Genomic DNA, 14,843 nt, shown 5'->3' on the forward strand with positions numbered 1-14,843 from the left:
TTTTACTCATATGTGGCATTTAAGAAAAAAACCAAATGAGTAGACTGACAAGTATATAGAGAGAAAGCATGAAACTGACTCTTAACTGTAGAGAACAAATTGACAGTTACCCAAAGGAGGGAGGTAAGAGGTCTTGGTTAAAGGAAGAGATTATGCTGAGCGAAATAAGTCAAGCAGAGAGAGTCAAGTATCATATGGTCTCACTTACTTGTGGAGCATAACAAATAACATGGAGGACATGGGGAGATGGAGAGGAGAGGGAGTTGAGGGAAACTGGAAGGGGAGATGAACCATGAGAGACTATGGACTCTGAAAATCAACCAGAGGGTTTTGAAGGGGCGGGGGGGGGAGGTTGAGGATCCAGGTGGTGGATAATAGGGAGGGCACGTACTTCATGGAGCACTGGGTGTGATGCCAAAACAATGAACACTGTTATGCTGTAAATAAACAAACAAAAAAATAAAATAAAATTTAAAAAAAAAGTGTGATGCAGATTGAGTGCACTTGTGATGAGGACCAGGTGTTGTATGGAAGAGCTGAATCACTATTTTGTAGTGAAACTAATATTACACTTTGTTAACTAAATAAAATTTAAATAAAAACTTAAAAAATACTGACTAGGAGTTGAATAATTTGAGAAAAAAATAACAGTTTAGAGAAAAAAAGCCAATGGGGTCTAGGATGAGTCTTCTGCCAGCTAAAACCCTGGAGGACAGAGTAGGCTCCAGTACACAAGTATGGGCCTCACAAACAAAAGTCACTGTCTGAAGAAAGGATGTCATGGACAAAAATGCCATGAGAAAATAATCAACTTAGTTCCAGAACACATATATAGAAAAAAGTTCAGAAGAATTGCTCTTATCTTGTTCCCTGCTTTATCCCAACTGCTTGGTATGTATGCAACAAATATTTATAGCATAAAGCAAAAATTAAGAAGCAATCCACAGAATGGGAGAAAGTATTTTCAAATAAGATTAGAAACAAAGGGCTGATATCCAAGATCTATAAAGAACTTCTTAAACCCAACACTCGAAAAACAAATAATCCATTCAAAAAAAATGGGCAGAAGACATGAATGGACACTTATCCAAAGAAGACATGCAATTGGCTAAAAACACATGAAAACACGTTCAACATCAATAGCCATCAGGTAAATTCAAATCAGAACCACAATGAGATACCACCTTACACCAGTTAGAATGGCCAAAATTAACAAGACAGTAAACAATGTGTGTTGGAGAGGATGTGGAGAAAGGGGAACCCTCTTCCACTGTTGGTGGGAATGCAAGTTGGTGTAGCCACTTTGGAAAACAGTATTGAGATTCCTTAAGAAATTAAAAATAGAGCTTACCTATGACCCTGCAATTGCACTACTGGGTATTTACCCCAAAGATACATGTATAGTGAAAACCAGGGCCATTTGTACCCCAATGTTCATAGCATCAATGACCACAATTGCCAAACTGTGGAAAAAGCCAAGATGCCTTTCAATGGATTAATAGATAAGGAAGATATGGTCCAAATATACAATGGAATATTACACCTCCATCAGAAAGGATAAATACCCAACTTTTGTATCAATATGGATGGGACTGAAGGAGATTATGCTGAGAGAAATAAGTCAAGCAGAGAGAGTCAGTTATCATTATGGTTTCACTTACTTGTGGAGCATAAGGAATCACATGGAGGACATGGAGGAGGAAAGGAAAAGTGAATTGGGGAAAATTGGAGGGGGAGATGAACTATGAGATCCTGTGGACTCTGAGAAACTAACAGGGTTTTGGAAGGGAAGGTTATGGGGGTGTAGGTGAAGCCTAGTGGTGGATATTAAGGGAGTACGTACTACAAGAAACATTGGGTGTGGTGTATAAGAAATGAATCTTTGAAAACTGAAAAAATGAAATTAAAAAAAATAAAATCCATTCTGGCCATCAAAAAAATAAAAATTAAGAAAACAAGAGACAACAAATGTCAGAGAGGGGAACCCTCTTACACTGTTGTTGGAATGAAAGTTGGTACAGCCACTCTAGGCAAGAGGATGGAGGTTCTTCAAGACATTAAAAATAGAGCTACCCTGTGAACCAGCAATTGCACTACTAGGTACTTACCCCAAAGATACAGATCTAGTGAAAAGAAGGAGCACATACACCCTGATGTTCATAGCAGCAATGTACACAATAGCCAAATTATGGAAGGAGCCAAGATATCCTTCAACTGATGAGTGGATAAAGAAGATGAGGCACATATCTATATTGGAATATTACTCAGCCACCAAAAAGGATGAATGCCTGTCATTTGCATTGACATGGATAGAACTGTAGAGTGTTACGCTATGTGAAGAAATTCAGTAGAGAAGGACAATTATCATATTGTTTCACTGATATGTGGAACATAAGGAATAACATGTAGGACTATAGGGGAAGGAGGGAAAACTGAAGGGGAAGAAATCATAAAAGGAGACCAACTATGAGAGACTATGGACTCCAGGAAACAAACTGAAGGTTACAGAAGGGAGGGGGGTAGGAGGATGGGGTAGCTAGTTCATGGGTATTAAGGAGGGCCTGTGTTGTAATGAACAGTGTGTTTTATATGCAACTAATGAATCGTTGAACACTACATCAAAAACTGATGATGTTCTATATGGTGGCTAACTGAACATCACAAAAAAGCAAAAAATAAGTTTTAATGCATAATATTTGTCTGAGAGATTACGTTATGGTTGATTTTAAAATTTTTAAAATACTGGTTTGTGTTATTGAAATATAACTGACAAACAATGTTATATTAATTTCAGGTATGCAATATATTGATTAAATTTTCTTTTTAATGGTTCATGTTTTTATATTTTTCTTTTTTAAAGATTTTTTTAATTTGATAGAGAGAGTAAAAGAAGGAATACAAGCAAGGTAGGTGGGAGAGGGAGATTCAGGCTCCCTGCATAGGGTTTGATATCAGGACCCTGGGATCATGACCTGAGCCAAAGGCAGACACTTAAAGACTGAGCTACCCAGGCGCCCTTTATTTTTCTATTATTAGCATATCAACATTGAAATTATTAAGGAGGGCACATATTGCATGAAGCACAGGGTGTGGTGCATAAACAGTGAATTTTGGAACACTGAAGAAAATAAAATTTAAAAAAAAGAAATTATAAAACAATTACCCGAAAATGCAACATTAAAGCAATACTGATTACAATGGAATGACAGAAAAAAGAGTAAAATCAATAATCTAATAAAGAGTGATTGATACATTGAAGTAACGTGACCCCTTTGATATTATTCTCAACTATAGTACTAATTAGTGGTGCTGTCCTTGATATATCAATTGGTCTATGAGTTCCAGATACAACTCTCCTATTTTTCAGATAAGAGAAATTGAAGAGAATTATATCATTACCTCACACAATATTTTTTAAAAATTAAATGAGAATAGTTAAACAAGTATGTAAAGAAAATGTCCTATAGCGTAAAAATGCTAAGGCCACATATAATCTGGTATATATTTCACAGATAAGATTTTATTGATAATAGTGAAATAGGAGATTACTGTTAATATTTCTAAGATAGCCAGTTTATTAATAAGGAAAGATTGGGATGCCTGGGTGGCTCAGTTGTTTAAGTGTCTGCCTTCAGTTCAGGTCATGATCCCAAGGTCCTGGGATCAAGTCCTTCAATGGGATCCTTGATCATTGGGGAGCCTGCCATTCCTCCTGCTAGTGCACTTCCTCTCTGTCTGACAAATAAATAAAATAACATATATAAAAATAATAAGAAAAGATTTTAAAAAGTCATGAGGAGAGATTCAGAGCACCACAACAGGGAGACATATTGCCTTTGTTGTTGTTGTTGTTGTTGTTGTTGTTGCTGGGTCCCTTAATTGCACTCTTCTTCAAAGTCCCAGAAGGAATTTATCAATAACAAACCTCATCAACTCCCATAATGGGCATGGACAAACCAGGATGATGTCACTCTCCTGTTTATCTTTGTGTACAAAGTTATTTAACCATGGCCACACACTATTACCCAGATGGGTAAGGGCTGCACCATCTTCAGATGCTGAGGTCAATCATAGAGAAAGAACTGCAGGAGCAAAAGCGTAATTAAGGTTTTTGACTTGTTCTCCTTCTGACACATGCTGTTAGTCCTTGACCATGTTTCTCAGTTATTCCCTATAATCTATTTCTATGAAGAAAAGAAAATGTGTTTTTTAAAAATTCAAGCATAATTAACATACAGTGTTACAATAGGCTAAGTCGTATGATATCATGATTCAATAATTCTAGACATTTCTCTGTGATAATCAAGATAAGTGTACTCTTAATTGCTCTTTTTTGATTGAATCAGGTAGCAATAACTTTCTGACATGTATCAGGAAATAGCTTTTTGGCTTCCATTTTTGTATAGACAAAAGAATATGCATACCTGCCATATTTTGAATGATATGTTTGTTTTATCGAGGCTGAAATGTCACAGAAGTAATGAAACTGATTTTACTTTGAGTGGGCATTATTTCTGGTAGAGAAATGAAACAGATGTCTCAAATATATATATTTCTTATATGAAACTGACAGTGGTGGGTGTGCCCAAATTGTAGAATGTGAAGGGAAGATAGGGTTCTATAAAGCTATGGCAGCTTTATAGGCTCTGGGTTCTATCACCTGATTGGGATTGAGACACAAATTCTCCCTCAGGTAAATTGTGTGATGCTACACAGTTACCCTGATAATTTTTTGAAAGAATTTTCTTTTATATTAATCTTACGTTAAAATGTCTATACTGGGAATTTGAATTGTTTTATTCGTAAAAGGTATAAATATGATTAAATACTTCAGTGACTCATGGGGAAGGTAAAATACAGAATGATATAGAACAATTTCTGGGTTTTTGTCAACTTCAAGTAAAGATTTGATATTCTTTTTTTTAAGATTTTATTTATTTATTTGACAGAGAGAGATCATAAGTAGGCAGAGAGGCAGGCCAGGAGAGAGAGGGGCAAGCAGGCTCCCCGCTGAACAGAAAGCCGGATGTGGGGCTTGATCCCAGTACCCCAGGATCATGACCTGAGCCAAAGGTAGAGGCTTTAACCCACTGAGCCACCCAGGTGCCCCAAGATTAGATATTCTATCACCACAATTGAAAAACAAACAAACAGGATGTCTGGGTGGCTCACTTGGTTAAGTGTCTGCCTTCAGCTCAGGTCATGATCTCAGGGTCCTGGGATTGAGTCCCACATTGGCTCCTTGCTCCGTGGGGAGTCTGCTTCTCCCTTTCCCTCTGCCCCCACCCCTGCTTGTGCTCTCTCTCTCTCTTTGAAAAATAAATAAAACTTTAAAATATAAAAATAAAAAAACAAAAAATAAGGTGATAGGATAAAAATTAAAAATATGTATTTAAATTTATTTTAAATTTAAGCTAAAATGTATATATTTATATATTTTAGTAAACTCTATACTCAACATGGGGTTCAAACTCACAATCACAAAATCAAGGGTACATGACTTTCACTGAGCCATCCAGGTGCCCCAACCACCACTATTAATAATTCCACAATTTAAATATGCACTATTTTATTTACATTAAACACAAACAATTGAATACAGAAAATAAGAATGAATGGAGTGGACTGTTATCTTGTGTGGTACAGACACTATTCCATTGTCTGTCTGGTGTGCCAGAAAGACTGTTCAGTGTGGCTTGATCACAGTGACTCCCACTAACCAAAGTACAATAGAGATTTGCTTCATTTGATTTAAAAAATTGACTCAGAGGGCGCCTGGGTGGCTCAGTGGGTTGAGCCACTGCCTTTGTCTCAGGTCATGGTCTCAGGGTCCTGGGATCGAGTCCCACATCAGGCTCTCTGCTCAGCAGTGAGCCTGCTTCCCTCTCTCTCGCTCTCTGCCTGCCTCTCTGTCTACTTGTGATCTCTCTCTGTCAAATCAATAAATAAAAAAATTTAAAAAAAATTGACTCAGAAATCAGGTAGGTCTCATTTTTACTGGTCTGTTTTAAAATATTACATGGAGGTTAGCCTAGTGGGAGTGGAAAATGAGAATAAGTTTGTATTTTTAATGCAACATGTAGCAGGTTTTTTTTTTTTTTTTTTGCGTATTTATATTATACATCAGATATATTTTCAGTGCTTTCTACTGCTTTGGAACCCAGAGCTTGGGACTGCTAATAAGCTGAATATTGTAATTAGTCTTTGTAATCATTAGAGGAGTATATAATGTTTTGAAAGTCAGAATGTATTACTGAAATACCCCGTATCATAACCACTCCTAAACTATTCCTAGAGAGAAGAGCCAATATTTCTTTATTCTTTATTTTTGTTGGTAAGGAATTTAAAAATTTAACATTTAACATGTCCATAGTTGGGAAGTTGTGAAGGTTTGATTTCTTGAAGAGAAAATGTAAAAGAGGTTATTACTGATTTTTTTTTCAGAATAGACAGATATATTTTATTTCCATTGTTTTTTCTTATTTATTTTGAGCCATTTTAAAATTCTACTGTAAATACACACACACACACACACACACACACACACACACACACACACACACTACTTTAGCCTAAATAGAGGGACTGTGAGCTCCTTCAGTGTAACCAACTTACATTTTTTCTTTTGTCTTCAGCATTTAACACAGATATAGGTTTTGAGGTTTTGAGTAGCCAGATTTTGTATTGTATAGGGAGTTGTATTATAGTCAGAGACAAACTCAACATTATTCAGTTTTGCTCTCTACATCTCAGTTTTGATGAAAAACTGGTTACTCTACACAAAAAAGTTGATTATGCTTGTAAAAGCAACTAAAGCTTGTCTTGTAAATGAAAAAGATCTTGTAAATGTGAATTCTTCTTCCTGAATTTTAGAACAAATAGCAGGACATTTAAGTAGATAAAGCTGGAGAAGTGCATACTAGATAGTACTAAGATTTTCCATAAATATCTGCTTAACCAGAATAAAAATAATAAATATGTCATATATAAATATAAATATATATTGGTCTGGGACTACAGAAATTGAAAAATCCAAATTTTATATAGATACTAAAACTGGCTAACTGAAATAATTCATCTTATATCATAGAACACAAATTATAACTGCCATCTCTTACCTAGATTTTGCATGATAATCACCATAGATATAGATATTAACTCTTTAACAATATATGTGCTTATTCATCTGTACCTTGTAATGTTCTAAGCACTTTCAGTATGTTTCATAATTTAATCCTGAACATACTTGAGATCTAACATTATTATCCTGTTTTTATGTAAAGTTGACAAATGTACTTTGGGTACAGGATACTCTGGACCCATAGTCACAATCCCGTCCCAAATTGTGGGCTCCTAAATTGATGTCCCTAGGATATCTAAGAGTTTGGTCATTGGTGAGGACCCTGATTTGCTCCTGTGGATACATGGAACACTATGCACAACCACAGAGCATCACACCCTGGCTTGTACAGAAAGTGGGGGTTCACATTTTTGGTATAAATATTCCCTAAGTTATGTTTCAGTAACTTTCTAAATACTTCTCATACAGAATATATACCTAAGAGTTTTTAAGATCCAATCGGATCTTTAAACCTGAAAAGTTGAGTCAATTTTGATTTCCATAATAAAAAATTTTGTAAGTAGATTTTATTTTTCCATAATTCACTTTTTGTGTTTTTCTATGACAGTTATTCCAAAAATTTCCATACTAATTGATAACTAACCATCATCAGGAAATCTCATGATCTTGAACTGTGGCAACTTTACTGTAAGTTACCAATATTAACTTCACAGACAATGTTATAGTAATTTCAGGTATACAACATTGTGATTTAACAAATTATATGTTATGCTATGTTTACAAGTGTAGGTTACAGCTGTCACCATACAGACTATTATGATATCATTGACTATATTCCTTAATGCTGTGTTTTTTATTCCTGTGACTTATTCATTCCATAACTGGAAGATTGTATGTTCCATTCCCTGTTGACAATCGTGTCCATCACCCCACACTTCTCCCCTCTGGTAACCATCAGTTTCTTCTCTATATTTCTAGGACTCATACTGTTTTTTCTTTATTCATTTATATTTTTAGATTCCACATATGAGTGAAATTATGTAATATTTGTCTTTCTCAGTTTGACTTATTTCACTTATAATACACTTGTGGGTCCAACTGTGTTGTAAAAGGGGAAAGAATCTCAATCCACTATGACAATGGTATAATATAATATATATATAATATAATATATAATGGTATAATATATATAATATATATATAATATAATATATAATAATATTTACACACCATTCCTTCCTTATCCACTGAGGTTGTTTCCATATCTTGTCTATTGTAAATAACATTGCAATAAACATATGGGTGTATATAAAAATATACAATAAAAACACACAACGAAATATTATTCAGGCCATAAAAATGAAATCTTGCCATTTGCAATGACATGGATGGAGCTAGAGAGTATTATGTTAAGTGAAATAAATCAGAGAAAGAGAAATATCATGTGATTTCACTCATATGTGGAATTTAAGGAACGAAGCAAATGAGTAAAGGGGGAAAAAAGAAGAGAGAGAGAGACAAACCAAGAAACAGACTCTTAACTATAGGGAACAAACTGGTGGTTATGAGAATGCAGGTGGCTGATGGGTTGGGTTAAACAGGTTATAGGGATTAAGAGTGCATATGTGATGAGCACCAGGTGTTATACGAAAATGTTGAATCACTGTATTCTACACTTGAAATTAATATTACACAATATGTTAAATAATTTGAATTTAAATACAACTTAAAAAAATGAATATCATCTGGAGATTTGAAAAAAAATTAAAGTAAGGGTGCATATACTCTTTTGCTTTCCTTGGGGGAAAATGTATACCCAGAGGTGGAATGACTAAGTATTCATATCTTTGAACCATAGTTGTGAATTCTTAGATTTCTAATAAATTTGGTCAATTATAGGTAATTTATAATCCAAAAATTTACAGGTCCTTGGAACTTTCCCTTATTGGCATCCAGGTTGCTATGTGTAAACATGCACACACACACACACACACACACACAGTTATTTTGGGTGGTCATATCTCATGAGTGATCTGTCAACTCCATAGTTCTCCTAGGTGATCCAATGGAGAATACAACTTGGGTGGCCAACCATACTGGACGATCAGATTTTGACCTAGTGGGACTCTTCATTCAATCCAAGTACCCAGATCTCCTTTGTTTGGTGATTTTTTTAGTTTTCCTGATGGCCTTGTCTGGAAACACCATCCTGATCCTTCTGATACACTGTGATGTTCACCTTCACAACCCCATGTACTTTTTTATCACCCAGTTGTCTCTCATGGATGTGATGTACATTTCTGTCACTGTGCCCAAGATGCTCATGGACCAGGTCACAGGAGTGAATAAGATCTCAGCCCCTGAATGTGGGTTGCAGATGTTTCTCTATCTGACACTAGGAGGTTCAGAATTTTTCCTTCTAGCTGCCATGGCCTATGACCGCTATGTGGCCATCTGCCATCCACTCCGTTATCCTATCCTCATGAACCATAGGGTGTGTCTCCTCTTGGTATCTTCTTCCTGGTTTCTAGGATCTGTGGATGGATTTATACTCACACCCATCACCATGAACTTCCCCTTCTGCAGATCCAGGGAGATCCACCATTTCTTCTGCGAGGTTCCTGCTGTAATGAAGCTTTCCTGCTCAGACACTTCCCTCTATGAGACCCTCATGTACCTGTGTTGTGTCCTCATGATCTTAATCCCTGTGACAGTCATTTCAAGCTCCTATTTTTTCATCCTCCTTACCATTCACAGGATGAACTCAGCAGAGGGACAGAAGAAGGCCTTTGCCACTTGTTCTTCCCACATGATGGTGGTCATCCTCTTCCATGGTGCTGCTATCTATACCTACATGCTACCTACCTCTTATCACACCCCTGAGAAGGACATGATTGTATCTGTCTTTTACACTATACTCACTCCTGTTCTAAATCCTTTAATTTATAGTCTTAGGAATAAGGATGTAACAAGGGCCCTAAAAAAATTGTTGAATGTGGGATCTGTCCTACAGGAAACTATGAAGTAGGGAATATTTGTACTAATGTGTTTTTTTCCCCCTTCACTCTACAAATTAAAACTTTGTACTCTCCAAATTAAAACTTATGGCAATATTTTTCTTCAGATTCTTATAACATAATGTGTCATCATCTCTTTGTCGCTTTTGAAAGCATTATGTCCCTGTATGGAAAGTTATTCCTTTTTACACTTCTGCATTCAAAGTATTTGTACAATTGTATTGTATCCGTGTTGTATTTTTCTCAATATTCATATTCTTAAGAAGTAAGTGATAATATATTTAGAAACAAAGATCATAAGGTGTACAACTGATGAAAGAGAGATGGCGAGAGAGGTGATAAACCAAGTGGGGTATAAACTTATAGGAGAATCTAGGCAAAATGTTATATGAGTGTTAATTGTACTATTATTATTCATACTAACCTGCCATAAATTTGAACTTACTTAAGAATAAAATATAAAGGATCAGAATTTTGACTATTTTAAAATTTGTCCTTGCAGCATGGTGGCAGTGTGACAAATCTTGGAAATCATGCACAAGTTAACATGGCTGATCAATACTGCCACAACTCAGTTATTGGTCTGGTTTAAAAAAAATTATTGTGTTATGTTAGTAACCATAAAATTCATCATTAGTTTTTGATGCAGTATTCCAAGATTCATTGTTTATGGCCTGTGTTTAACTAGGGCAATATTGTTCATAGGTTCTAAACCTGAAGATATCTTGTGGCCATTACTTCTAAAATAATCATTAGTACATTGTGGTAGAAGGTATTATGGGAAAAATATTAACCTTAACAAGGAGGTCTTAGGGAAGCTTTCCAGCATAAGGTGGTATTAGAGCTGATATTTAAAGTATTTAGCTTAATACACAAACAAGAAGAGGAAGATCATCAAATATTCAGTCCTTAATTTATTAAAAAAAAATCTTATCCTACAATAAAAAATAACAAATAGGAGAGTCAAGATGGAAGGGAAGTAGGAGGAGGTGCCATTTCAACCTGTACCCTAAAGTGAGCTGATCACCTACCAAAGGACTCCAATCAACCATGAAATCAGCCTGAGGTCAGAATTATACACATCTGGATCTCTACAGGAGTAGAAGATGCCAGTGGCAGGTAAAGCAGAGTGGGAACATCAGACTGATATTAGAAGATAAACAAAAGGGGGAGGGAGCCACCAGAGGCAACCGATTGGAAAGTAATACCCCAGTACGAGAGTGCCCTGCATCTGGGGACCAGCTAGCTTGGACTCTGGTTGAAAGCACTCAAAAAAAAAAAAAAAAAAAGAGCAAAGCATCAAGGGGGAAAGTGTGGGAATTGGGGCGGTTAGGGACAGGGGCTTAAGTCCCCGGACCCAGGACGGCCTCCCCAGGCTCTGAGCCAGAAAGCGTTTGGCAGAGAAACCAGGTCTTGGTCCCTGAGCTGCCAGCATGCCTGAGCTGCCAGGGCGCCCGAGATTGCATGGGGTGCTCCTGTGAGGGGCTTGGTGCCTCGTCACATAGCATCCCTGAAATGCGCCCGTCCCACACACTCCCCTGGGAGAGGTGCTCACAGGCGCTAGCCGGGAGCTCTGGCACCAGGAAAAACCAGCTATTCCCAGCCCAGGCCAGCGAGAAAATCTCAGTGTGCGATCGCTGCTTGGAACCTCTCTGGCGATCTGGAGCTGACCAGACAGCCACCACTGCCATGGTTTTGGGTACAAGGAGGAGATCCTGCATCCCCAGGGACCATGACTCAGAATCAACTCTGCCAGCAGCTCTGCAGAGCATTCTGAGGCTTCTCTCTGAGAGGGAGGTCTGGGTGCAGTTTGCTCTCCTCTAAACATCCAAAAACCATCAAAACCTGTGAAGGCGAGAGAAAACAGATGAACAAACATAAAAACCCCCAGAGAACAGAAGCCTGAAAAAAAAAATGGTTTTAAGAGCCTGCCCCCTTGAGGAGGGGCGGGAGGACTTAACTCAGGGAACATCATTGGCTGAAAACCCAACTGGCAGGCTCCTCCCCAAGAAACCCATCCAGGAAGGAAGAAAAAAAATAAAAGAAGAAGACGACAAGAGAACAACCACCACTACTTCATAAATACAACTTTTAGTTTTAACTCTTTACGACTATGCTGGTTCTTTTTTTTTAATACATATAGATAATTTTTTAACCTACTGACCATCACAGTGAGATGTCCAGTACATCAAATTCCTTAATAACCTTCTAACCTGAACTTTTTGATACATACAACCGTGTTTTACTTTTGCTTTTCTATTTTTTAAATTTGTTTAAAAATTTTAATTTAGTTTACGCTAGTTTATTCTTTTTTTAATTTTTATTTTCTAATACATATAGAGTTAAATTTCAAGGTAATCCCCTTTCCCCAATCAATGCTATCCCTATAGGCTAACCAATTTTTAATCCCTCTGAATCTTAGGAAAGTTGAATCCCTTAACAAAGACATCAAGATACATCCAGGAAGAATCAAAATAAGCTTCCTCGCCCACACTGATAATTTATAACCACTTTCCAATCTTTTCCTTCTGCCAGTGTTTCTGTGTATTTGTGTTTGTCCTGATAGTATATAAATCTTACACTTGCGGTTCTTTTTGATGAGGTTCTTCCTTTTTTTGCTTATATATATATTTTTTTCTCTTGTCATATATTTTTATCAGTCTTTTTGTTGGTCTGTTTTTGATTGTATGCTTCATAAATCTTACCTTGGAGCCCATTTGGGCTGAGCCTTCTCTTTTATCTTCCCTTTTGTCTTCTCTCTCTCTCTCTCTTTTCTTTTTTTTCTCTATTTCTTTTTTTTCTTTTTTCTCTCATTTGTGTGGGGAATCCTGATTGCACAGAAGCATTTCAGGGTGTGCTTTGACTGCACCACAATCGACACATCCAGCTGCATCCGTTCAGTCATCTCTTACCAAAATGACTAGGAGGAGGAATACCCAACAGAAGAAAAATACAGAGGATGGACCTTCTGCAACAGAGCTAATGGTTATCGACATAGACAATATGTCAGAAGGGGAATTCAGGTTAACAATTATCCAGGCAATAGCTAGGTTGGAGAAAGTCACAGATGACCAAACCTAATTGATTAGGGCAGAACTGAAAGCCACCAGGGATGATGTTCAATGCTCTCAATGAGTTCCAATCTAATCTAAATTCTCTAAAAGCTAGGGAAACTGAGACAGAAGGTGAAATTAGTGATCTGGAGGACAAACAGAGAGAAAGAAAGGATCAGGAGGAAACTTGGAACAAACAGCTCAGAAGCCACGAAAACAGAATCAGGGAATTAAATGATGTCATGAAACGTTCCAACGTCAGAATTATTGGAAAACCTGAAGGGGAGGAAATGGAAAGAAGTCTAGAAGATATAGTGGAAGAAGTTGTCTATGAAAATTTTCCCAATCTCACGAATGGAAAGAGCGTTCATATATTAGAAGCAGAACAGTTTCCCCACAAGATTTTAGATTATTGAATGTCCTCATGACATCTGATAATTAAAATGAAGAATTACAATTCTAGGCAGATTCAATTAAAAGCAGCTAGGACAAAGAAGCTCCTTACCTACAGAGGAAAGAGCAATAAAATAATTTCAGACCTGTCCACAGAGACCTGACAAGCCAGGAAGGACTGGTAAAATATATTCAGAGTACTAAATGAGAAGAACATGCAACCAAGAATACTTTATCTAGCAAGACTGACATTCAAAATGGATGGAGAGATAAAGACTTTCCAAGACTGGCAATGATTAAAAGACCATGCAACCACCAAGCCGACACTGCAGGAAATATTAAGGGGAGTCCTATAAAAGAGAAAAAATGCTAAGAATACCATTGAACAGAAATAGAGAGACAATCTACAGACAGAAAGACTTCAAAGGTAACACGATGTCAATAAAAAGGTATCTATCAATAATCACTCTCAATATGAATGGCATAAGTGCACCCATAAAATGAAACAGGGTTGCAGATTGGATAAAACGAGAGGACCCATCCATATGTTGTCTTAAAGAGACCCATTTTGAACCTAAGGATACACCCAGACTGAAAGTGAAGGGATGGAGAAGCATCTTTCATGCAAATGGACCTCAAAAGAAGGCAGGAGTAGTGATTCTCATATCAGATAAATTAGATTTTAAACTAAAGACTGTAGTCAGAGATACAGAAGGACACGACATAATTCTTAAAGAGAGTATCCACCAAGATGATATAACAGTTATAAATATCTATGCCCCCAATACGGGAGCAGCCCACTACATAAGAAAACTATTAATCAAGATAAAGAGTCATATTTATATGAATACATTAATAGTAGGAGATCTTAATAGGCCTCTCTCAGTAACAGACAGATCATCGAAGCAGAAAATCAAAAAAGAAATAAGATCATTGAATGACACATTGGACCAGATGGACCTCATAGACATATACAGAACATTCCACCCTAAAACAACAGAAAACTCATTCTTCTAAAATGCACATCGATCCTTCTCCAGAAGAGACGATATATTGGTTCACAGAGCAGGACTCAACTGATACCAATAGACTGACATTATTCCCTGCATATGCTCAGATCATAATGCTCTGAAACTGGAGCTCAATCACAAGGAAAAATTCAAAAAGAACTCAAACACCTGGAAGCTAAAGACCACATTTCTTAAGAATGTTTGAACCTGTGAAGTGTATAAACCTGGCGATTCACAGACATGTACCCCTGGGGATAAAAATACATTATATGTTTTAAGAAAAAAATAA

General features: G+C 36.8%; 1 protein-coding gene across 1 annotated transcript; it reads left to right on the forward strand.

Annotated features, from left to right (window-relative positions):
• Positions 1–9,146: 9,146 nt before the first annotated feature.
• Positions 9,147–10,109, forward strand: LOC123927060 (olfactory receptor 2T29-like). Its single transcript, XM_045981565.1, has one exon. The coding sequence runs from the start codon at positions 9,147–9,149 to the stop codon at positions 10,107–10,109; it is 963 nt and encodes a 320-aa protein (XP_045837521.1).
• Positions 10,110–14,843: the final 4,734 nt, after the last annotated feature.

This window comes from Meles meles, chromosome 16, assembly GCF_922984935.1.
Source record: "Meles meles chromosome 16, mMelMel3.1 paternal haplotype, whole genome shotgun sequence".
NCBI lineage: Eukaryota > Metazoa > Chordata > Mammalia > Carnivora > Mustelidae > Meles > Meles meles.

Coding starts and splice junctions, on each gene's coding strand:
- LOC123927060 (XM_045981565.1), top strand. CDS start 9,147: ATGGAGAATACAACTTGGGTGGCCAACCATACTGGACGATCAGATTTT.